The 21,738-nt window shown below is 42.4% G+C and overlaps 1 protein-coding gene across 1 annotated transcript in view; it reads left to right on the top strand.

The window, feature by feature from the left end:
* The window catches only part of hmcn1 (hemicentin 1), a gene marked incomplete at its 5' end in the record, with an annotated part of 85,377 nt that overhangs the window by 48,484 nt on the left and 15,155 nt on the right, over window positions 1-21,738 (top strand). Inside the window, 38 exons of the mRNA XM_083970616.1 lie at window positions 349-627; window positions 1,141-1,422; window positions 2,984-3,092; window positions 3,211-3,380; window positions 3,585-3,739; window positions 4,410-4,533; window positions 4,725-4,826; window positions 5,601-5,777; window positions 5,960-6,111; window positions 6,309-6,432; window positions 8,245-8,420; window positions 8,542-8,638; window positions 9,200-9,322; window positions 9,474-9,629; window positions 10,472-10,753; window positions 10,872-11,039; window positions 11,986-12,099; window positions 12,264-12,350; window positions 12,447-12,638; window positions 12,754-12,927; window positions 13,025-13,138; window positions 13,314-13,459; window positions 15,370-15,520; window positions 15,796-15,993; window positions 16,088-16,201; window positions 16,296-16,483; window positions 17,106-17,202; window positions 17,312-17,473; window positions 17,578-17,691; window positions 17,790-17,992; window positions 18,628-18,709; window positions 18,825-18,956; window positions 19,038-19,187; window positions 19,888-20,047; window positions 20,152-20,276; window positions 20,382-20,565; window positions 21,234-21,331; window positions 21,414-21,692. Coding sequence (XP_083826742.1) covers window positions 349-627; window positions 1,141-1,422; window positions 2,984-3,092; window positions 3,211-3,380; window positions 3,585-3,739; window positions 4,410-4,533; window positions 4,725-4,826; window positions 5,601-5,777; window positions 5,960-6,111; window positions 6,309-6,432; window positions 8,245-8,420; window positions 8,542-8,638; window positions 9,200-9,322; window positions 9,474-9,629; window positions 10,472-10,753; window positions 10,872-11,039; window positions 11,986-12,099; window positions 12,264-12,350; window positions 12,447-12,638; window positions 12,754-12,927; window positions 13,025-13,138; window positions 13,314-13,459; window positions 15,370-15,520; window positions 15,796-15,993; window positions 16,088-16,201; window positions 16,296-16,483; window positions 17,106-17,202; window positions 17,312-17,473; window positions 17,578-17,691; window positions 17,790-17,992; window positions 18,628-18,709; window positions 18,825-18,956; window positions 19,038-19,187; window positions 19,888-20,047; window positions 20,152-20,276; window positions 20,382-20,565; window positions 21,234-21,331; window positions 21,414-21,692 — 5,940 coding nt within the window. The remainder of the gene's footprint in view (window positions 1-348; window positions 628-1,140; window positions 1,423-2,983; window positions 3,093-3,210; window positions 3,381-3,584; window positions 3,740-4,409; window positions 4,534-4,724; window positions 4,827-5,600; window positions 5,778-5,959; window positions 6,112-6,308; window positions 6,433-8,244; window positions 8,421-8,541; window positions 8,639-9,199; window positions 9,323-9,473; window positions 9,630-10,471; window positions 10,754-10,871; window positions 11,040-11,985; window positions 12,100-12,263; window positions 12,351-12,446; window positions 12,639-12,753; window positions 12,928-13,024; window positions 13,139-13,313; window positions 13,460-15,369; window positions 15,521-15,795; window positions 15,994-16,087; window positions 16,202-16,295; window positions 16,484-17,105; window positions 17,203-17,311; window positions 17,474-17,577; window positions 17,692-17,789; window positions 17,993-18,627; window positions 18,710-18,824; window positions 18,957-19,037; window positions 19,188-19,887; window positions 20,048-20,151; window positions 20,277-20,381; window positions 20,566-21,233; window positions 21,332-21,413; window positions 21,693-21,738) is intronic.

The raw sequence follows: 21,738 nt of genomic DNA, 5'->3' as shown, positions 1-21,738 counted from the left end.
ATTTTTGTACTTTTATCTTACCTGATCTCAATTTTGCACTGTCCTTGCACTTTCCTCCTTAATTGTATACTTAAAGTAATCTCAACTCAACTGATTAATCCAGGTGTGTCTGACCATTATGACTACTCAGACACACCTGGATTAATCAGTTTGTCCAATAATGTAAGACAGGAAATAAAGGAGCAGCATTAAGTTCAGGAAGTAGTGGAGCTGTGCAAAGAGCCCATTGCCATCTGGGGATAAATAAAGTTGTTTGAAGTTGAAGTTGAAGATAAACTTGTTCCCTAACTAAAATGAAGAAAGTTCACATCATGTTAAGACTTGAATGTTTTTCCGCTGCTGTTCCAGTGCCACCGTCCATCAAAGGAGGGAACCTGACCACAGAGGTCACCGCCCTGCTGGACACCGTGGTCACGTTGGAGTGCGAGGCTCGTGGGGTGCCGCTTCCCACCATCACCTGGTACCGCAACGGCGAGGCCATCCTGTCACATCGACAAGCTCAGTACGTAGAGCGAGGACACTACCTGAAGATCCCTCGTGCGCAGGCGTCGGACGCCGGTCTGTACACCTGCAAGGTGACCAGCGTGGCCGGGAATGCAGAGAAGGCCTACGAGCTGGATGTTTACTGTAAGAACCTGATACCTGCACGCGTTTTCTTTTCCCATCTTCTCTATGTCAGTTTTGAAATAGTAACCAAGTGATTTAGAAAATATTAAGCACATTAATGTCTGAATTTCAAACTGTAGGTGCTGGGGGAACTCTCTGAACCTCTGCTCCTATTGTCTGTGTCTGTAATCCCTCTGAAGTCCATCGTTGAGCTCTGAAGCTTATTGTATTAATCAGAGCTTTAAGGCATTTTGTTTGACTCACAAAGCATAAAGACATTTGTAGCAGTCGAGAATAATTTCAAACAGCTGTGGATATTTGGCAAACAACTTAATAAAAAAATCCTCGTCCTAAAGTCCTTGCTCCATGAAGAGCACAGAAAACGGATACAGATTGGAGGATTTGAAAAATAAAGCAATCTTATATGTTGCTTCCTGATGAAAGCCTTGAGTGTGAGATGCAAATAAGATCTAAGTCGAGCAGAAAAGTCTTCCAAGCTTTGAACTCACTTTTTGTTCTGTCCACTCCCCCCAGTGCCTCCCACCATTGCAGGAGGAGACGACGGGCCGACTGAGAGGAAGGTGACCCTCAGTAAGCCTCTGATCCTGGAGTGCGAGGCCGGGGGACACCCTCCCCCCTCCCTCACGTGGCTCAAGGACGGCGTGCCTGTCCACGATGGCGAAAGTGTCCGTGTGCTCGAGCAGGGGAAGCAGTTAGAAATCCTCTCGGCCACCGTCTCAGATTCGGGGCGTTACGTCTGCGTGGCGACAAGCATCGCCGGGGAGAAGGAGGTCAAATACGACGTCAGAGTTTTAGGTATAGAAACACACACAAAGATGCTTGTGTTACAAATGCACAGATTATGGTTTTATCCTTCATAAAATATAGTGTTTCTACCTGCTTTGTTCTCACCTCACAGTTTCTCTTGCTACATGGTGGCCTTAAGCTCTCGTTGACTCTAACTTAACTTGAAAATGGGAAATGGAAAAGTGGTTTGACCAGTACTTCATCATTTAGTTTAGTTAAATGTTTTGCCAAGTTCAACACATCAGACAGAAAAGACCACATAGAGAGGATTTTTACCTCATGTGGCTGCAAGTGTTTTATAGCTGCTCAGACATTTGTTCAGGAGGATCTAGGTCCAGGTTATGATTTTTTTTTTTAAACCGTAAATCATAAGCTATCCTGAGATGCACTCTGAATGTGGCTCCAAGTGGGATAACTCATGTTAGTGGGAAGTGATCTGTTCTTGTGTATTTCTACCTCTAATTCTTTCATTATGCAGTCTACTGCATGTGAAACAGTGAAACTGAGCAGCTCGTAGTGTCCCGGCTGTTAGTACCATCTCTGCACTTTTAATCTATTTAAGTAGTAACTCAATTATTTACCAACAACCCCCCAGGCAGCCGTGTGTGTGTGTGTGTGTGGAGTCTATTCTTTTTAGCAGCTTGTGACAGCTGAGAAAACACTGCGCCGTTGTCGGCAGGATTCGAACCTGCGCGGGGAGACCCCAATGGATTTCTAGTCCATCGCCTTAACCACTCGGCCACGACAACTCATGTGCAGGCTGAGTGGATGTCGCTGTGCTCTCTCTGCGCTGCTGACGCGGTCGTTATCGACACCATGTGTGCATTCCACATGGGAAACCGACACCTGCCGTTGCAGAGCCGACCGATAGAAACACAAGCACCAGGAGCTGAGCCGCCCAGAGGATTTCATCTTTTCTTTCTTTCTAACATTTTACTCATCTTTTCCCCACAATTTCTTTATTTGAGTTTTAGGCTGAAAAAAGAAATACAAGAAATACAGTCTTTGACATTCCTGCAATATGTCATACAGCATAGGTTAGCTGCCTTATTATGATGAAAACATAGTGTAGCGAGTTGTGTAGTTGATTGTGTGGGAATTTGGGTTTTGTTACGATATTCTTTTTGTGCAGTGATTGATCTCATGCTTTACTGTATTATTTGTTTTTGTCAGACTTTGACTCTGACTGGCCCCCCAGACTTACGATCAAAGCTGTTACAATAGCATAAAACAAAACAATCACATAGAGAACACCGACATACATGCTCCTGTTATTTAAACAGATAATAAACACCAGATAGCAGAGTTTTATTAAGTGACATAATGAAAAATAACAGGTATTTGAGAAAGAAAATAGAAAAGAAAAAAGATATTCTGATACTATTTTTTACATCCAGCAGAAATTTAAAAAAAAAAGAGAAAAGAAAGAAAATCGACCGACATTTTTCAAAGCTGTGATATTGTTTTTCCATTTCACTCTGAGATAGTTTTCCTGTTCTTTTTTTAAAATTATACATGCTTTGATTAGTTGGTTTTCCAGACTCTGATATGTTGAAATACTCTCCTTTAGTTCCTCCTTTCATCGACGGAGCTGACGATGTGACAGACAGCACGGTGATACTCAACAGCCCGCTGGAGCTGGAGTGTGAAGCCACGGGAACACCTGCACCTGTCATCACGTAAGATCTGCTTCGTCTCATGCCTCGCACAAAAACAACCTGAAAACACACATGCAGAGACACACACACGCACACAAAGCCTGCACAGATATTCAGTGTAAAAGCTGTTGTTTTCCAGGTGGTACAAAGATGGGAAACCAGTCAGACAGGGCGAAGGGCTGCGAGTGGCGGCCAGCGGGCGACGGCTGATCGTGTCCCGCGCTCAGGTGTCTGACACCGCTCGGTTTCAGTGTGTGGCCTCTAATGAAGCTGGAGACCACGAGAGGGACTTCAATGTGGTCGTCCAGGGTAAAACATTTAAATTAAAAACATTTTTTTTTGCAAATGTTGAATGTTCTTATTAATAAATCTGATTTATGCTTTAAATGCCACCATAAGGGACACTCGCACTCTGGGTAAATACTACTCTGCCTTTTAGTCATTCCCATCTTCCTTATTAACTTTTGTAAAGTGTTTTTAAGGATTTAATTTTATCCTTTGTGCCTCCCCTAGTTCCCCCGTCCATCCGCACCACTGGGCCGGCTGAACGATCAGTGGTCCTCCACAAGCCCATCACTCTGGAGTGCATCTCCAGCGGCATCCCTCCGCCCAGCATCACTTGGCTTAAAAATGGCCGACCTGTCGACACGACGCAGGAGCACCTCAAGGTCGGCTGTTTGATTGATTTGTTTATTTTGATCATTAGGACATACGACCTGATTATGCACAGCTTCAGGTTAACCAAAGTTAAGTTAAGAGTTTTCAATGCGCCTTGCATTTTGTCAAACATAAACATAATTTTAGTGTTTAAGACTGCTAGTTTTATTTCTAAAGCCTGGAAAAGAAGCCAGGAACATTTGTTTAATTAATTTCTGATGATTTCCCTTGAACCTTGGCATTGTTTTCCTTTTCCTTTTTTCGGATAATGGTTTTGAACCCCTGTTTGTTTTCTTATTTCTTTAATGTGTTGATGATGTGCTCTGGTCCCGGTTTGTTTTCTTGGTGTCATATAAGCCCATGCGGGCTGGGCATACAGAAGTATGCATGACACAATAATAAAAGTCATTCATTCATTCATTCCTTCATAAATGAAATGTATTTTCCAATGTTAATTTCATCTTTTGAGGATAAGAATGCAAAAATATACACATTTTGTTTTATATTTGTAATGGAAGTCAGTAACCATCGACACTTTGAGTTTGATCTATTGATGTTTAGCAGCACATGTGAAAAGTTAAAGTGAAAAATCTCTCCCCGTAATTCACAAACCCACAAACACCGACATATGTATCCATATAGCTTTTATACTGACTGAATTCACGCTTGTATCTCCCACAGCTGGAGTATGCCGGCCGAACGCTGAAGGTCACAGAGGCAAGACTGGAGGATTCTGGGAGATACACCTGCCTGGCCACCAATGCAGCTGGTGAAGCTCAACAGCACATTCGGCTCAGCGTCCATGGTAACGTGAAGATAAACACAGCCCCTCTCCCTGCATGCTTTATTCCCCCGCCTCGCTCATCTCCTGGTTTCTGTCATACATTTTCCTTCTGTCTTTGTTCTGTGTGTGCGAAGGGACTAGGAGGAGACATGAGAACATCATCTAACCAAATTGTTGTCCTTGTGTGTAATACTCTGCGTTGTGTCCCTCAGAGCCTCCCAGCATCCCCTACTCTGGAGAGATCATCAACCAGACCATCCTGTCGGGGTTTCCCACCGAGCTTGAGTGCAAGGCCACCGGCAGCCCATTACCTGGTAAGACAGCTCGCCAACGTCCCCCTATGTCCCGTTGTGTTCGCTTACAGGCCGCAGGGCGTAGTTTCCTCCCTCACCGCTCCGTCAGAATTGGCCCCACTGCTGCTTTCCTTATCTTTAACCATTAACGGAGCAGCGGAAAATTGATCTCAGATGACTCCCCACAGGCGACCTCGCGCTTTGTTCCCACTGCCTTTCTCTCCAGTTGGATGTGCTTCGCAGTGCAACAGTTCGGTGCAGATAAGCGGTCGCATTCCAGTGTAAATGAACTTTACTTGAGTTGTTTCTGCAGTTTTTTTTAGAACAGGTGTTGATTTCCAACTGTCTTCTCCTAGTGCGTGTGAAAAATGTCTCGTCAGAAATCAGTTATAAACTCCCAAGCAAAAACATAGAGGTTTTGTTTGTCTGTCAGATATTTAGCTTTGTCGGTCCTGCATCACTTAACATGACACATAAATAAAAATCTGTGTCTTCATAGCATCACTGTTGCACAACCACAAACAGTCAAACAGTCTGAGCATCAAAACAAAACATTGTGAAGACACTTTCAGTTTGTATGTCCACAAATTTATTTTTGGAGATCTGCTTCAACTTTAAACTCATTTATACCGAGGCTAAAGAAAACATTGTTGCTTCCTATTAAATTGTTGTTGTGTTGTTTCTTCACAGTAACAACTCCCCAACTATTGAACAAGTTATTTGTTTTCCACTCTGATGTATTTGATTTTGATGCATTTGTTTTTTGTTTTGCTTTGAATTACCGCTGTGCTTCAGCTATCACTTGGTACAAAGATGGCCGACCTCTCACAAGCGCAGCTGGGGTGATGATGCTGAAGCGCGGCCAGGTGCTGGAGATTGAGCGAGCTCAGCTGTCTGATGCTGGCATGTACAGATGTGTAGCGGTCAACCTGGCTGGAGTTGCAGAGATATTCCACAGTCTGCAGGTGTACGGTGGGTAACATTTCTGCCATATATTATACTTAAAAAAATTCTTATCTTTATCCAGGAATGCTTCCCTATGATAAGAAAATGACTAAATGGCACACAGTCAAGATACACTTAAGTTATCCACCTTATATCTGAATGAATAATCACAGATTAATGCAATTATTACTCTCTCTCTGGTCTCACAGTGCCTCCGGTCATCTCCAGCCGAGGTGGCACAGTGACAGTGGTGGTGAATGAAGCTGCCAGGCTGGAGTGTGAGGCCACCGGCGTTCCTCTGCCCAGCCTCACGTGGCTCAAAGATGGCAGCCCCGTGGCCAGCGTATCGCATGGCATACAGGTGCCAACAAATTAGCTAAATGAGTGATTTTATGTTGGAATCAAGCTGTACAACACTTTGTGATCCATAATTTTGATGTATTTAACCAACAAAACAAGATTGTGCACTCAAAAGTTGTATCAGATTTTGTTTTTAGGATAAATGTGGGTTCATATCTGCTGAGTCTGGTCTCTGATCTGTTAATGTCTCCCTCTCAGGTGCTGTCTGGTGGCAGAGTGCTGTCTCTGAGCAGTGCACAGGTCAGCGACACAGGCAGATACACGTGTGTCGCCGTCAATGCCGGCGGAGAGCAGAGCAGAGAGTACGACCTTCATGTTTATGGTGAGTGAATCACAGTTCCACAGTGGTGGTTACATAGATGACCTGCACAGCATACATGTACACACAGATACAATCTTTACTAGTTTCTAGTCATTTATGTGTTGGATATATTTGAAAAATCATTTTGAAGTATTATTTGTATATATACATTTTTTAAATTCTTTAAAAACAGTAAAAATGTTTTTATTTTTTGTCTCGTGTTTCGTTAAGTATTAAAAGATGGGCAACAACATGTTCTCAGCAAGTGTTTTGGATCACAGATGTAGCCTTTCATAAGCCAACAATGATGTAACTTTTATCACTGTTATGACCCAGACTTTGAAAAATTTCTGCACTACATTACGGTAATGTCATGCTTTTTTTTATATATTTGAAAGCTTTGAAATGTGATTGAATTTGCATATTGAAATGGTTGTAAATTATCTCAGTTTAAAGGTTCTTGGCAGGAACAGACTCCTCTCCTTAGCACACAATCTTTTCCTTTTAATGTCTTTTCCGTGTTCCACTTCTTGTCTTACCAACTAATATGGCCAACTGTAGTCTGTCTGTCAACAGAGCACCAGATCCAGCACGAAACATTAAAAGAACCGAAAAAATATTTGAAAAGGGCCTTGAGCGAAACATGTGCATGTGCAAGAGGAAGTGTGATCTGACTGAGTTTAGCATTTCAATAAACCTTGTCACTTTCCTGCACAGAGCCGAGCTTGACGGCAGATCGGTTGTTATACAAGTCTAATCAAAGCTAAAGTCACTGAAGTTATAGGAGACAAGTAGTTTACATATAGGAGACTGTAAAGTCTGTGCTGATGTGCGTTTGTCCCTGTGTGTCTGTTTGAACGCAGCGGCACAAAGAACACAAACATCTACATGACATGCATTTCCTCAGAAAGATCAAAAAGCACTTGTCCAGAGAAATAAAGGCAGATTTGTTGGGGTAATTGCTACCATTCTTCGGCAGCTTCCTGTGTCTGGCCAAACACTGAGCAGAGAGGGCCTGTTTCTGTCCGTCCCCGATGACTTGTCCTCTGTCCGTCCAATAACCACAATGCAGAGGAAATTGCCCTGCAGTTATTATCTAGACCAGGCGAGATTCACCAGAAAACGGCGGCAAATGAAATACTGAAATACTGATGAACAGATGGTCGGATGAATTAAATCGCCTTTTGAAGATGTTCTATTTAAAGAGTCCAGACATTGTTGCAGTCAGGATGAAATTCCTGAGCTGTTGCACCAAAGTTGTAACGTAACTTTTTTCCCACAGTTTACTTCTCTGTGGTTCAAAACTGTGTGTTTCAGCCCATAAAAAAAAGTTCAGTGCCAAAAGCGAAACATGTCCACCACTCATCCAGATTGTAGTAAATCTAGTTAATCAGCCTCAGCAACACCCGATGTTGTCTGTGATGATACTAAGTGCAGTCACAGGGGACCAAGAGACATTCTTGCGGGACTTTGTTTGCTCCCGAGTCATTACGCATCTCAGTGCATGTTAGCAATTTCCATACAGATTAGGTTTCATCAACTTCTTGGAAATGTAGCTACCCTGATTGTTAATACCACAAAAAATGTTGAAGTGGTTTAATGCTGCTGTCATTGCCCGACATTGAGTTACTTAAAGAGCACCAGATGCCCAACTTAGTGGAGTCGATGCATCTCAGGAAGCAATTATTCTTTTCAATTATGAGGTAATAAGATGAGTTTACAGCGTTGAAAGTGGCTCATTGGGCCAAGTTTCAAAGTCAATTCGTGCAAAAGAAGAGCAATTGAATAAAGTGAGGAAACACCGTCAGTAGCTCGTCTCTGTGTTTGCCACAGTGCCTCCAAACATAAAGGGCGAGGAAGTGAACGCCACGGTGATGCTCGGCCGTCCGGTGGAGCTGCACTGCCAGAGCGATGCAATCCCACCACCCACCCTGTCCTGGCGCAAAGACGGACGCCCGCTGTTCAGGAAGCCTGGTCTGACTGTATCAGCGGATGGGAGTTTGCTCAAGGTAAAGTTGAAGAGTTAAACTAAATCCTTTTGTGATGTTGCACAACTTTAATTGCTGACTTTCCGCCCAATACTCTCTACTCTACTAAATATTTGATTGTGTCTGTGAATCTGTTCATCAGGTGGACAGTGCCCAGGTGCAGGATTCAGGCAGGTACACCTGTGAAGCCACCAATGTTGCCGGAAAAACAGAGAAGAACTATAACCTCAATGTCTGGGGTGAGTTTATTTCTTTCCTGTCAAATTTGTATTCATGTGCTGTTCTTGTTAATAAAGAGCAACTACCAATTGTACGTTGCCTGGTTATGTTTTGTTCATTTGTCTATGGTGTATGTGTGTGTTGGTGCTTGTCTGGAACAAACTGTGAAAATGAATGAATTTCTCCTTGGGGACAATAAATTATGAATCTGAATTGATTTTAACAAGAGGGAAATATTAATGTGAATTCCTCTGTAAGTGAAGCACTGACTGCTGACAAAGCTGAAACAAGAGACAGTTTTGTTATTGATTGTTTGGTACCATAGTTACATGTGTTTGTACAGTACAAGTCAGAGTAATTACATGACTGGAGTGTGTTTATGTAAAAAAAAAGAAAAAAAAGAAGACGATTGAAATGCTGCTATGTTTAGATGTTTGATGTTTTCTTTCATTTTCACAAAGCAGTGTTTTGCAGTCTACTGTAAGCATCTGCTGTACTTGTTTTAAGCTCAGGTGAAAATTCAACACTGATGTCTGACTGAGATGTGTGCGCCTCCCTTTGGCGTCTCCTCATTATTACAGTCTCTCCCAGCATCCGCGGATCAGAGGAGGCGTCACCTCTGACGGTGATCGAAGGAAGTCTCATCGCTCTGGTCTGTGAGTCCAGCGGCATCCCGCCTCCGAGCCTCACCTGGAGGAAGGATGGTATGTGTGTGTCTGTGGTTGTAAGAACAACACAAAGTGACAATAGGAGCAACAGAAATATGCTGTATGGACATTGTATATGATGCACTGAACACTGTGTGGGTGACATGTTCAAACACTGTACCTAAACCTGGTCACATCTTTCCCGCAGGTTCTGAGCTCAAGTCAGACCAGCGGCTCAGAGTTTTGTCGGGCGGTCGCCAGCTGCAGATCTCCAGTGCTGAGAGGACGGATGCAGCCTCCTACACCTGCACAGCCTCCAGTGCAGCCGGCACCACCTCCAAGGAGTACAGCCTGCAGGTTTATGGTACGTATAGAGCTCCTCATTCATATTAGTGAATGAATGAATGAATGAATGAAGTGTCATGCACCAATTAAGGTGCCCAGCCTATAAGGGCTTACAAGATGCATTTCATATATAGACAACAAACAAAATCATCAGAGTACAGAAAAACAAAAACCACATGGAATCCACATAAACAATTCACGTTTTCTTAGTGTCCAGGTACTTTTTTATAAAAGTAGCTATAGTAAAGACTTCTTTTCTGAAGAACCATTCAAACTTTACCTCATCTTCAGCCCCAAATTAGCATTAGTATTAAAAAAATAGCGCCTGTAAGTAGAAGTACTGTAATAGTAGGCTAGTAGCAGTAATAGTTAATTGCAGTAATTTAAGTGGTTATTTTGCCTACTATTATTAGAAGGAAGCTGAAGACAGTGAAAACTGCAGCCAGAGAAAGCTGGCTGCAGTTTTCATTGAAAACCTGGTTTACTTATTGTCTGGACTGTTTTTCTATAGTTATTTGTAAAACAGAGAATATGATTGTTTTATATGATAATTGGAAAATTACAAATAAAAGTGTTTAAAAAAGAAAAAAAGAAAACCTGGTTTACATAAACAATGCAATGCAAGGGGATGTGTACATTTGCCATAACAATCAAAATAAGCATTGGAAGTGCAAAATGAAACTAAACCACTCACGTACAGTAATGACTGACAGTTTGCATCTGTGTCGCACATAGTTAAAAGTCACCGATATTATGCAGCGCCAGTGACGACATGTCCTTAACGCCTCTCCTCTGTGCTTTGAGTGCATAGCATCTGTCGAGGGAGCATGTGCACCAACTCACCTGCTTTTCTCACTTCAGTCCGCCCTTCCATCAGACTCAGCGAGGGCGACAGCAACGATGTCACCGTGACAAAAGGAGGGGACGTGACCCTACAGTGTGCTGCCGAGGGTGTGCCCCGACCAGCAGTCACGTGGCTGAAAGACGGACGCCCTATCACAGGCCAGCATGGTGCGAAGGTCCAGAACGAAGGACGGCTGTTGCAGATTAAAGACGCCAAGGTGTCAGACACTGGACGCTACACCTGCATCGCTGTTAATGTGGCAGGGCAGGCCGACAGCAAGTACGACATCAGTGTACATGGTATGATTTATTAATTGTTTTCTAAGCTACATTTAGGCTTTAGTGCATTTTAATTGTAGAATTGAAGTCTTACATTTTCATGTTTTCCATTTCCATTATTCCATCTTGTCTTTTTCAGTTCCACCGAGTATAATCGGTCAGGTGCAGGTGCCAGAAAACGTGAGTGTTGTTGTGAAGAACCCAGTAGCTCTGAACTGCGAGGCCTCCGGCATCCCTCTCCCTGCCGTCTCCTGGCTCAAGGACGGTCGACCAATCAAAGCTACCAGCTCGGTGCGCATCCTGTCTGGTGAGTTCCTGGACTTTTTTGAGCTTTCTCTGACATTGTTGAGAAGTTATTCTTTAAAAACCTTTGTTTCCTAAGCCACTATGTAGGAGCACACTTGAGGACTAACCCTAACCCAAAATGTTCCCAGGAGTAACTTGAACTGTTTTGCTCTGAATCGAGGTTTCAAAGGCCAAATAGTTGCAATACATCATCAGTAATAGGATGTAATGGGATCATTGCAACTGGGGCCAAACTCAACAGACAGATCTGTGAAAGAAGACGAACAGGAGCAATTACTCTGAATTGTGTTTTTACACATTTCACAAGACGTATTGGGTGCCTCCAAATGAAACCGTGGCCCCTGAACTTTAACAAACTGTCTAAATTGTTCACAAAGAAAAGACTGTTAGATTATTTTTTTGGCATTTGTACATGGGTTTATGATAATGAATTAATTATCTGCAAATCAAATGTATTCAGTGAGGGCTGACCACATAAGTCTGATTAATGCATGCTGTTTGAGAGATGATAATGTATAATGTATAATGTATGTATATGTGTAGTCACAGGACTAGGTTCATACAGAAGATATAGTCCAGAAGGTAAATACAACGTACTGCAGAATTCACTTCATTTGTTCCTTGTTTGCTCAGGAGATTCTCACGATCCCTGTTTGAAAAACAAAAGCTGTTTCCACTGACACACGTTCAGTTTTAAATCTCACTAAAACGGCTTGTAAATGTTTTAACAGCTGTGAGCCTCAAAGCCCAAATTCTTTCTGTTAATTGATCCCACTTTTCAGAGAGGGCTGAGTTAGTTTCAACAAGCTTTAAAATGTTGTTTACACCTTCTTGGGATGTTTTCCCAGGGATGTGAAAAAAGGACTTTTGAACACATGATTGTAGATAAATGTTTAAAAAACAAAAACACAAAAGAAAACGTATGTTCTTTCTTGTTCGATCTGTAGGAGGACGAAGCCTGCGGCTAATGCACGCTGCAGTAGAGGATGCTGGGAGATACACCTGCATCGTGTCTAACAGTGCCGGAGAGGAAAGGAAGAACTTTGACATCGACGTCCTCGGTAAAGACAATAAATACCTGGTATCCTGGCGACTGTGTGAAAATAAATAGGCAAAAATATTTTAATGGTTCACGTGTTTACATTTAGACATCGGTTTAAATAGATGCGCTGAACATTGACAGAGAGTGAGAACCATTTAATTGATAATTTGTCTAATTCAACAGTCCCACCGAGCATTGTGAACGAGGGAACAGTGGTTGATACAAAGGTGAAGGAGAAACACAACATCACGCTCACCTGTGAGGCATCAGGTAAGTGACTTAATGTACACATTGTATGTATAAATATACTATATAAACTTTGTTCATGAGAAATATCTTGCTCAATTCTTCATGTAAATCTCCCAGGTAATCCTGTACCGGAGATTAAATGGCTGAAGGACGGACAGCCGCTGGTCCCTGACAGACGCCACCAAGTCTTATCTCACGGCCGCTTCCTCCAAATCTCTGGCGCCCAAGTTGCAGACACCGGCAGGTACAGCTGCCTGGCATCGAACACTGCGGGGGATCGCAGCCGGCATTTCAACCTCAACGTCCTGGGTACAGACACAACTCTTTAATCCTTTCACAAACAAAATATAACCAGAACATTTGAAATAGATTAAAGTCACACTCTTCATTCGACTGATTTGTTTTCCTGCTCTTTCCTCGTCAGTTTCTCCCACCATAGCCGGGTCGGGTCCTGATGGCTCTGCAGAGGAGGTGACGGTGACTCTGAGCAGCCCCACCTCTCTGGTGTGTGAAGTCCAGTCCTACCCCCCTGCTCTCATCACCTGGCTCAAAGACGGCACTCCGTTTGAATCCAGCCGCAACGTGCGAGTGCTTCCAGGTTCGAGATCACTGCTTTGTAACGAAAAGAGCCAAAAAAGAAATGAACAGAATTCAACAGAGCTAAATAAATGGATTTCATCCATCGTCTTCCACAGGTGGGCGAACCCTGCAGATCCTTAACGCTAAAGAAGAGGATGCTGGGAGATATACCTGTGTGGCCACTAATGAGGCTGGAGAGTCACTGAAGCACTATGAGGTCAAGGTTTATGGTGAGATGATTTGGTTGTGAATTGTTGTTACTGTTTCCCTGTTTCTCTGAGAAAGTCTGAAATCTAGTTATCCACCTGTTCATATTGTTAAATGTGTTTATAAATCAGCTATAAATACTCAAAAATGAATGCATATAACATACCTATAATCATTTAATACTGTTTTTCACTCCAGTTCCCCCACAGATCAACAAAAATGATATCCCAGGGGAAGGACTGGCCCCTAAAGAGGTCAAGATTAAGGTCAACAGCACGCTGACCCTGGAGTGTGCAGCTGAAGCCTTCCCTACTCCAGCACTGCAGTGGTACAAGGATGGACAGGTAGTCTACTCCCTGTCTCTAATGTTTTGAAATCCATCTGCTAATTAGTTGTTTAAAAAAAATAACGGTAACACTTTACTTGACCCCTATCTCTATAACACATTATAACCATACTTATAATGAGTTATAATGCAGTTATAGCACTGTATAACTATAGTTATAAACACTCATAAATTATCATAATGCTTTATAACAATAATCATAACCAGTGTTGAGACTAACGCCGTTAGAATAAACGCGATTACGTAACGCCGTTACATTCCTCTGTAATTTGTAATCTAATTAATTACTTTATCCAGCGTTACTAACGCCGTTTCCGTTACTAACATGACTTGTGTTGCCGTTACTAAAATCGGGGCCCCAGCGCGATCATGGTAAAAAAAAAAAAAAAGCCTGCAGCCAGCATGAGTTCTAGGCTATTGTTTTTTCTTTTCTTCCTTTCCTCCTCCTCACTTCATAAGCGGGCTGCAGAGTAGAGAGCACACTAGTACAACACGGTTTCGATAAATACCAAGGATAAGACAGGTCATGTTTTGCGGATATGGAACAAGGAAGTAACTGACTTGACGATGTATAGCTGCGTGACATCATTGACGAATCCTTGTAGGAGTTTATTTTACACACAAACCGACGTAGCTTCTGTGCGGCGCACACACACAACTTTCGACCGGTAAAACCAAAGTGATAGACAGAGAAGAAATGGCGAGTACAGAAGAGGAGGATAAAGTGGGAAAGTCAGCGTTTAGCAAGTGGAAATATAAACACTACTTCACCAAATCAAAGATTGAGCACCACTGACTTAGAACCATACTGTATGTGTTTAGAAAACAGTCAGGATTTAGTAGACATTTCTACTGTAGCTACATTTGATATCAGGTCTGAAAGGGATTGTTATGCCAGTCAACTTTCAATAAATATTATGTTGATGAGCAATAAATTGAATTATTGAAGTTCATACCCCACCCCCCCCCCCCCCCCCCCCCCCATGGCAAAGGATATTTGTTTAAGGTTAATTATCTCTCTATGCTGTTCTACTCTATGAAACTGGCGTGTGAAACATGCTTCTAAAAAGCCGAATTCTTTGACATATTACTTTGTTTTAGTAACGCAAAAATTACTTTTCCTAGTAATTAGTTACTTTTATAATAGAGTAATTGAGTTACTAACTCAATTACTTTTTTAAGAAGTAATTTGTAATTGTAATTAGTTACTTTTTCAAAGTAATTTGCCCATCACTGATCATAACACACTATAAAGCATTTTATCATGACTTATAAGGTCAGGTATTATAATAGGTTATAATTGTTAGTAACTCACAGACAATGACCACATCGATAATGCATTATTAATATACTTATCATGTGTTATAATTGGCTTATAAACGTGTATAACTATCATTATAAACACTTGTTAATTATCATAAGGCTTTATAACAATAAGCATAAGACATCATAGAGCGTTTTATAATAGCTTATAAGGTTTTAGTATTATAATAGTTATAATGCTCTATAATGTGCTATGCTTATTGTTATAAAGTCTTATGTGATTCATGAGTGTTTATAATGATAGTTATACAGGGTTATAAGACAATTATAGCACATTATAACTATATTTATGATGCATTATAAATGTAGGCATTGTCAGCCAGTTACTAACAATTATACCGTATTATAATACCTGACCTTATAAGTCATGATAAAATGCTTTATAGTGTGTTATGATTATTGTTATAAAGCATTATGATAATTTGTGTGTTTATAACTATAGTTATACAGTGTTATAACTGCATTATACCTCATTATAAGTATGGTTATAATGTGTTATAGAGATAGGCGTCAAATAAAGTATTACCAAATAACCTTCAAAAGTCACTTGACTCTCTCTGATCTGATCCTTCTGTTCCTGCACAGATCTTGCGAGCAGACGACCACGTGTCCATCACAGCCAACGGTCGTATTGTCCAGATCAAGCATGCCCAGGTGTCCGACACTGGGCGCTACACCTGCGTCGCCACTAATATAGCCGGAGAGGATGAGAAGGACTTTGATGTAAATATACAAGGTGAACTGGGTTGACTGATGCAAATGTGTTAATTGAAAAGTATTTGTGCATTTAAAGGGCTCGAAGAGTATGAAAAAACCTGTGATCTTGTGCTCTCTTACTGAAAATGTAACATACCTGCAGAAATCTCTAGTGCATTTAAAACTTTTTTGTGAATTAATTTCCTTTGAGATGCAGAACAAATAAACTCGATTGTGTTTCCAATCACAGAATGACATAACATTTTTAAAATTGCTGAAAGAGTGGTTTAGATATTTCTCCCCTCTTCTCCTCAGTACCACCGAATTTCAACAGGCCTGGTGGAGTTGGTGATGCAACGTCTCCCCCAGGCTTTGGAGGGGATGTTCGGGATGTGATACTCAACAACCCCATCTCTCTGTACTGCGAGACCAACGCTGTCCCTCCTCCGACACTCACCTGGTACAAAGATGGACAGCTGCTGACCTCCAATGACAAAGTTCTGATCATGCCGGGTGAGACGGACAAAGAAAACAGAAAGAAAGAGACGGAACAAGACAGAAAAAAAGGTGTTTTATGCGTATTCATCTTTTACCATTTTATCCTCAGGCGGGCGAGTGTTGCAGATCCCCAGGGCCCAGGCTGAAGATACAGGCAGATACACATGTGTGGCTGTAAACGAAGCAGGAGAAGACTCCATCCAGTACGACGTTAGAGTGTTATGTGAGTAAAAACACGTCTTGTGGTACAGATATCACTCGATGTGTTTAAAACAGAGCAGCCTGTAATAACTGGGCATTTCTACTCTACGCAACAGTGCCTCCGTCCATACGGGGAACAGACAGCGACTTACCTGATGAGGTCACAGTTCTCATTAACAAAACCACCCACCTGGAGTGTCAGGTGGATGGAAACCCAGCCCCCAAGATCACCTGGTTTAAGGACAACCAGCCAATCAGCTCTGATGGTCCACACAGAATATTGTCCAATGGGAGAACACTTCAGGTAACAATCAGAGTAAATCTTCGGTGAAATTGTGAATTTTCTTGACACTTGATCCAACCTATGTCTTTAATATTCAGTGAACTTTTACATCTAACAGCATAGCAAGGGTGCTGACATGTTGCTTGCCTCATCTCTTACAGCAGGGGTGTCAAAGTCAGTTTATTTCAGGGGCCACATACGGCGCAATTTGATCTCAAGTGGGTCGGACCAGCAAAATAATGGGATAATCACCTATGAATAACGAGAACTCTAAATATTTCCTTTGTTTTAGAGCAAATTAACCCTCCTTTTTTTATTTTTTGTCACTTGAATTTTTATTGACAAATCAACAGAAGTAAATACAAATACAATCAAATATAACAAAAGCTGCCTGGGAATACAACTTATTCTTACTATCTTGTGGAAATAAACCCTCCTTTTACAAAACATGTTATGAGCAACCTAAAATTTCTTGAGTAAAAATACTTGCTATTTCAATAATATTATGCATCTTCTGGCTTTCACACTTGGCAAATACATCCCGGGGCCGGTTTTGGCCCGCGGGCCTTATGTTTGACACCTCTGTCTTACAGGCATATAATGTACAGTAGAGTTGTATTGAGTTTACATCTCCATCTTTCAGGTGTTAACTGCTCAGGTCTCTGACACTGGGCGCTATGTGTGTGTGGCCGACAACGTGGCTGGGAGTGCAGATAAATCGTTTAATCTCAATGTTCATGGTGAGTCCCGTGTTTGTTAAAAAAGACATGAATTAAAAGACGAATGAATTAGTTCTCTCCTGTTGTTGTTTTTCCACTACTACTATGTTTTCTAATGTTTTCCTTTCAGTGCCTCCCACCATTTTCGGCCTGAGCCCTGAGAACGTGACAGTGGTGGTGAACAACTTTGTGTCACTCTCTTGCGAAGCTACTGGTTTCCCCCCTCCCACCTTGAGTTGGCTAAATGATAAAGGCCCCATTCAAGGCAACACAAATGCACTCATCATGCCAGGTATAGCGTGTAACAAAAGGCAACAAGTGGTATTGCAATTGAAAGAATAAACAGGATTTCCTGTACAAACTGACTAGAGCATCTGTGCCCATTCGTTCCCTCAGGTGGTCGCACGCTGCAGATCCTGAAAGCAAAAGTATCCGATGGAGGAAAGTACAGCTGTGTGGCCATGAATCCAGCTGGAGAGGCGTACAAACACATCTACCTCACAGTTTTTGGTCAGTCTACATGTGCACACTGAGCGTCTAACTTTCACCTCTCATTTTACTTCATAAACTGACAGTCAGTGTTTTTCTGTCCCCCCGTTGTTTACCAGTTCCTCCCAGTATCAGGGACAGCAGCGGAGACTCTCCTGTGGTGGTGAACGTGCTTGTCGGTAAATCAGTGACCCTCGAATGCGAGTCCAATGCTGTCCCTCCTCCCACCATCACCTGGTACAAGAACGGGAGGGTGGTGACAGAATCGGCCAACCTGCGCATCCTGGCAGAGGGGCAGATGCTTCAGATCAAAGGCTCGGAGGTGAGATTTGTGTTTTTGTGTGAGATTTTGTGGCTTTTAGTGCAAGAAGAGAAAAGCGGAAGCATTTAGTGAAGATTGATCGGTCAAGGAGAAGAGCGATGAGCAGTAGAAGTCAACACTCTTCTAGCTGTCCATAATTAACCTTATAACTTAGCCCAATTAAAGTTATTCTTCAGGGAGCCACATTTTATCCATACGTGTGTGAATATTATTCAATAACATTAGCTCACATTATTTGTATATCACAATACTTATATCCAACTTAGAGAATATGTGTATAAATCATGAAGCTGGGGGGGTGCTATGGCTACAAGGTGTTTTACAGCTTTTTATAGACTCATCCTGTCTCTGAGAGTCTTATCTCGACCACAGTTGCTATGGTAACTACCATTAGTGATTGGGCAGCTATACACTGTCATCTTTTCTAGAAATAAATAATACTATATTTTTACAGTAAGGGACGTGTGTGTGTGTGTGTGTGACCTGTGGGGAAATATGACCTGATACAGTCTGAAGTACAGTCCTAATGGTTAATCAGGAGGTGAATAAAAGATGGAGAAATCCCTTCAAACAAATTATAGTACATGTGAATTGTTTTTTGTGCATCTGGTTTATGTGTTGTTTCTCTTTTTCAGGTGTCTGACACAGGACAATATGTTTGCAAGGCCACCAATGTTGCTGGCCAGGTGGACAAGAACTTCCACTTGAATATTTATGGTAGCGTCTTTCTAAATATTGGTTTATTCAAAATATCAAAAACTCATAAAAAGGAACAACATTTAACACTTCAAATGTTAAAGAGAAATCTCTCTCTCTCTTCCTCACTCCTCAGTACCTCCCAGTATCGATGGCCCAGCAGAGGAGAGAGTGGTGGAAACCATCAGTAACCCAGTCATCTTTTCCTGTGATGCCACTGGTATCCCGCCGCCCAGCCTCACTTGGTTGAAGAACGGACGACGCATTGGTATGCATTAATGATTTATTATCAGCCTGTGATATAACTAGGTGCAAGTAGCTCAAACATCTGAACTTGATGTGTCTTTAGAGAATTCAGAGTCTCTGGAGATGCACATCTTCTCAGGAGGCAGCAAACTTCAGATCGCACGGTCACAGCTCTCTGACAGCGGCACGTACACGTGCTTGGCCTCCAACGTGGAGGGAAAAGCACGGAAGAGCTACAGCCTCACCATACAAGGTAACTGAATGTGTTCAAGTCTCAACCCACTGTGGAAAAAATGTTCAACTTTTTTGACAAACAATCATGTAATGCCATCTAATTCATATGTAACTTCTGTGTTAAAGCAGATATCAGTGGAATGTTTTTGTTAATATAAGTCCTAAATAGTCCTATTTTCCGTCAGCAATCACTTACATGAAGTATTTCAGCCTAAACACGAGTCTCTCCGTCACTCTGCTCTGCTGTAACCCGAGGAGAAAATTTTCCTTGTGGGATACAAGTGTTATCCAATGAGGAGAGAGAACGGCATGAAGGGCTGTGTGTGCAGCCAAGGGATGCGCGTGAATGTGGTGACGTAGCACGAGGACCAATTGATGCCTGACAAGGGCGGGGGCTGCTAACTCATGGTGCGTTCAAAGAAACTCGTACTTTGTGTTTTTCCTTCCTGTGAAGTCATACCAGTTCGATCTGGTACGAGTTCACGGGTCGGAAGTTACGAGTGGCCGTTATAGGGAACTTTCACAGACAACAGGATGGTAAAAACACGAGCTACGGGTTACCTGGAACGCTACCAAGTCGTAGTTGTGACTTGAAGCTGTAACTTACGGTTTCAAAAGCCTGCCTTGAACGCAGCATTAGCCGAAACGGCCGTGAAGCTGATATCTGCTTTAACTTGCCAGATAATAATTTGCTGCTAACACCGGTGGTTTTCTCTTAGTCCCTCCCAGTATCTCTGGATCAGAGCTGCCCAGTGAGATGGGAGTTCTGCTAAATGAAAGCATCCAGCTGGTTTGTCGAGTCCAGGGAACCCCACCTCCAACCGTCCAGTGGCTGAAGGACGGAGAAGTCATCAAGAATGCAGATAACAAAGGTCTCAGGTACAGTTAAGTCTGCCAAAAAAAAAAGAAAAAAATAATTAAATTGATGTAAAAGTTATGCTATAATAATCATAACAATGATGCTATGTTGCCTTTGTGTTCAGGATCAGTCCAGACGGCAGCTCACTCACCTTGATCAGAGCTCACACCACCGATAGTGGCAAGTACACCTGTGTGGCCAGCAACACTGCAGGAGAGGAGGACAGGATATTCAATCTGAATGTGTATGGTGGGTTTATTCTAATTTACATTAAAGCAACTTGACCAACTTTAAAGTGTAATTCATCTCATTTGTCCGGCACTAATTTTTTTTACTCTCTGTTTGTCCTGTCAGTGCCTCCTGTGATAGACGGCAACACGGAGTCAGCCGAGGAGTTGACCACAGTTCTGGACAGTTCGGTCAACATTGAGTGCGTTGCCACCGGCTCCCCTCCTCCTCAACTCAACTGGCTGAGAAACGGCCTCCCGCTGCCGGTCTCCTCCCACATACGGCTCCTCTCTGCAGGACAGGTGCTCCGGTAGGTCAGTGGACAGGGTGTAACACATGGGGATGCTTTAGGAACCACTTTCTCTTGTTTCCTATACATGGGGGATGATGGTCAGACATTTTAATTTGATGGAAAAAAACAGAAAAAGCACGCACATCCCTAAGTCTAAACGCTGGGTGCACAAGTAAACACAACACAAGTAAATCATAGGAAAAAGGAAAGTCCACACACCACCAACAGCTCCAGAGCAATAATTTTTTATCACCAAACCTTTCGTGTCAGAAACCCTTCCTCAGAATTAAAGACATTTTAATTTGAAATAATTGCAAAAAAACATATGGGTATGACTAAAGATATCGGCCAATCAGAATATCTTCATCTCTTTACTTAAACCTGTTTGTGAGAACCCTCACTAGCATATTTGATGACCAATTTTCTGTCCCTGACCATATTGCATCCATTTTTCCTTCATGACACTTTGCACTGTACAGCATAAGAAAAATTGGGCCTTACCTGGATCATCGTTCACTTCACCTCAGCTACTGCAATGCTTTTTTGACAAATGGTCAAATACATTGTTTATATCTATATGTGCAAATGTAAGATCTATATGGAGTTTGCACCTCTTAGTGAGAGTGAAAAGACATCAGGATGTTCAAATCTTGTACCATTTTTACCTTTTTTTTTCTATCTGCCAGAATTACACGAACCCAGGTGTCTGATGGCGGCACATACACCTGTGTTGCATCAAACAGGGCAGGTGTGGACAACAGACATTACAATCTGCAGGTGTATGGTGAGTAGGAAAATGTTTTTTCTCAAACACTATTGTATCCTGCAATGAATGATAATCAATAATCTTGTCTTACTCTCCTCAGTCCCTCCTGGTCTGGATGGAGCAGGGAGCACAGAGGACGTAACTGTAGTCAGAGGAAATTTGGTGTCTCTGGTGTGTATTGCCGACGGGACGCCGGCCCCCACTGTGTCCTGGATCAAAGAGGCAGTGACCCTAGTCCCTGACTCTCACCTCAGGTTCCTCAACCTGAACACCACTCTACAGATCAGCCAGGCCCAGGTCAACGACACAGGGCGCTACACCTGTGTGGCTAACAACACCGCCGGTCAAGCGAGCCGCCACTTCATCCTGAAAGTGCTGAGTGAGTATAACGAGAAGAAAGTGATGCAGACGTTTTGCAGGTGTCA

Source organism: Trachurus trachurus, assembly GCF_905171665.1.
Source record: "Trachurus trachurus genome assembly, chromosome: 4".
Taxonomy (NCBI): Eukaryota; Metazoa; Chordata; class Actinopteri; order Carangiformes; family Carangidae; genus Trachurus; species Trachurus trachurus.
The sequence above is the reverse complement of the archived record's forward strand: the minus strand, read 5'-3'. Positions and strand labels throughout refer to the sequence as shown.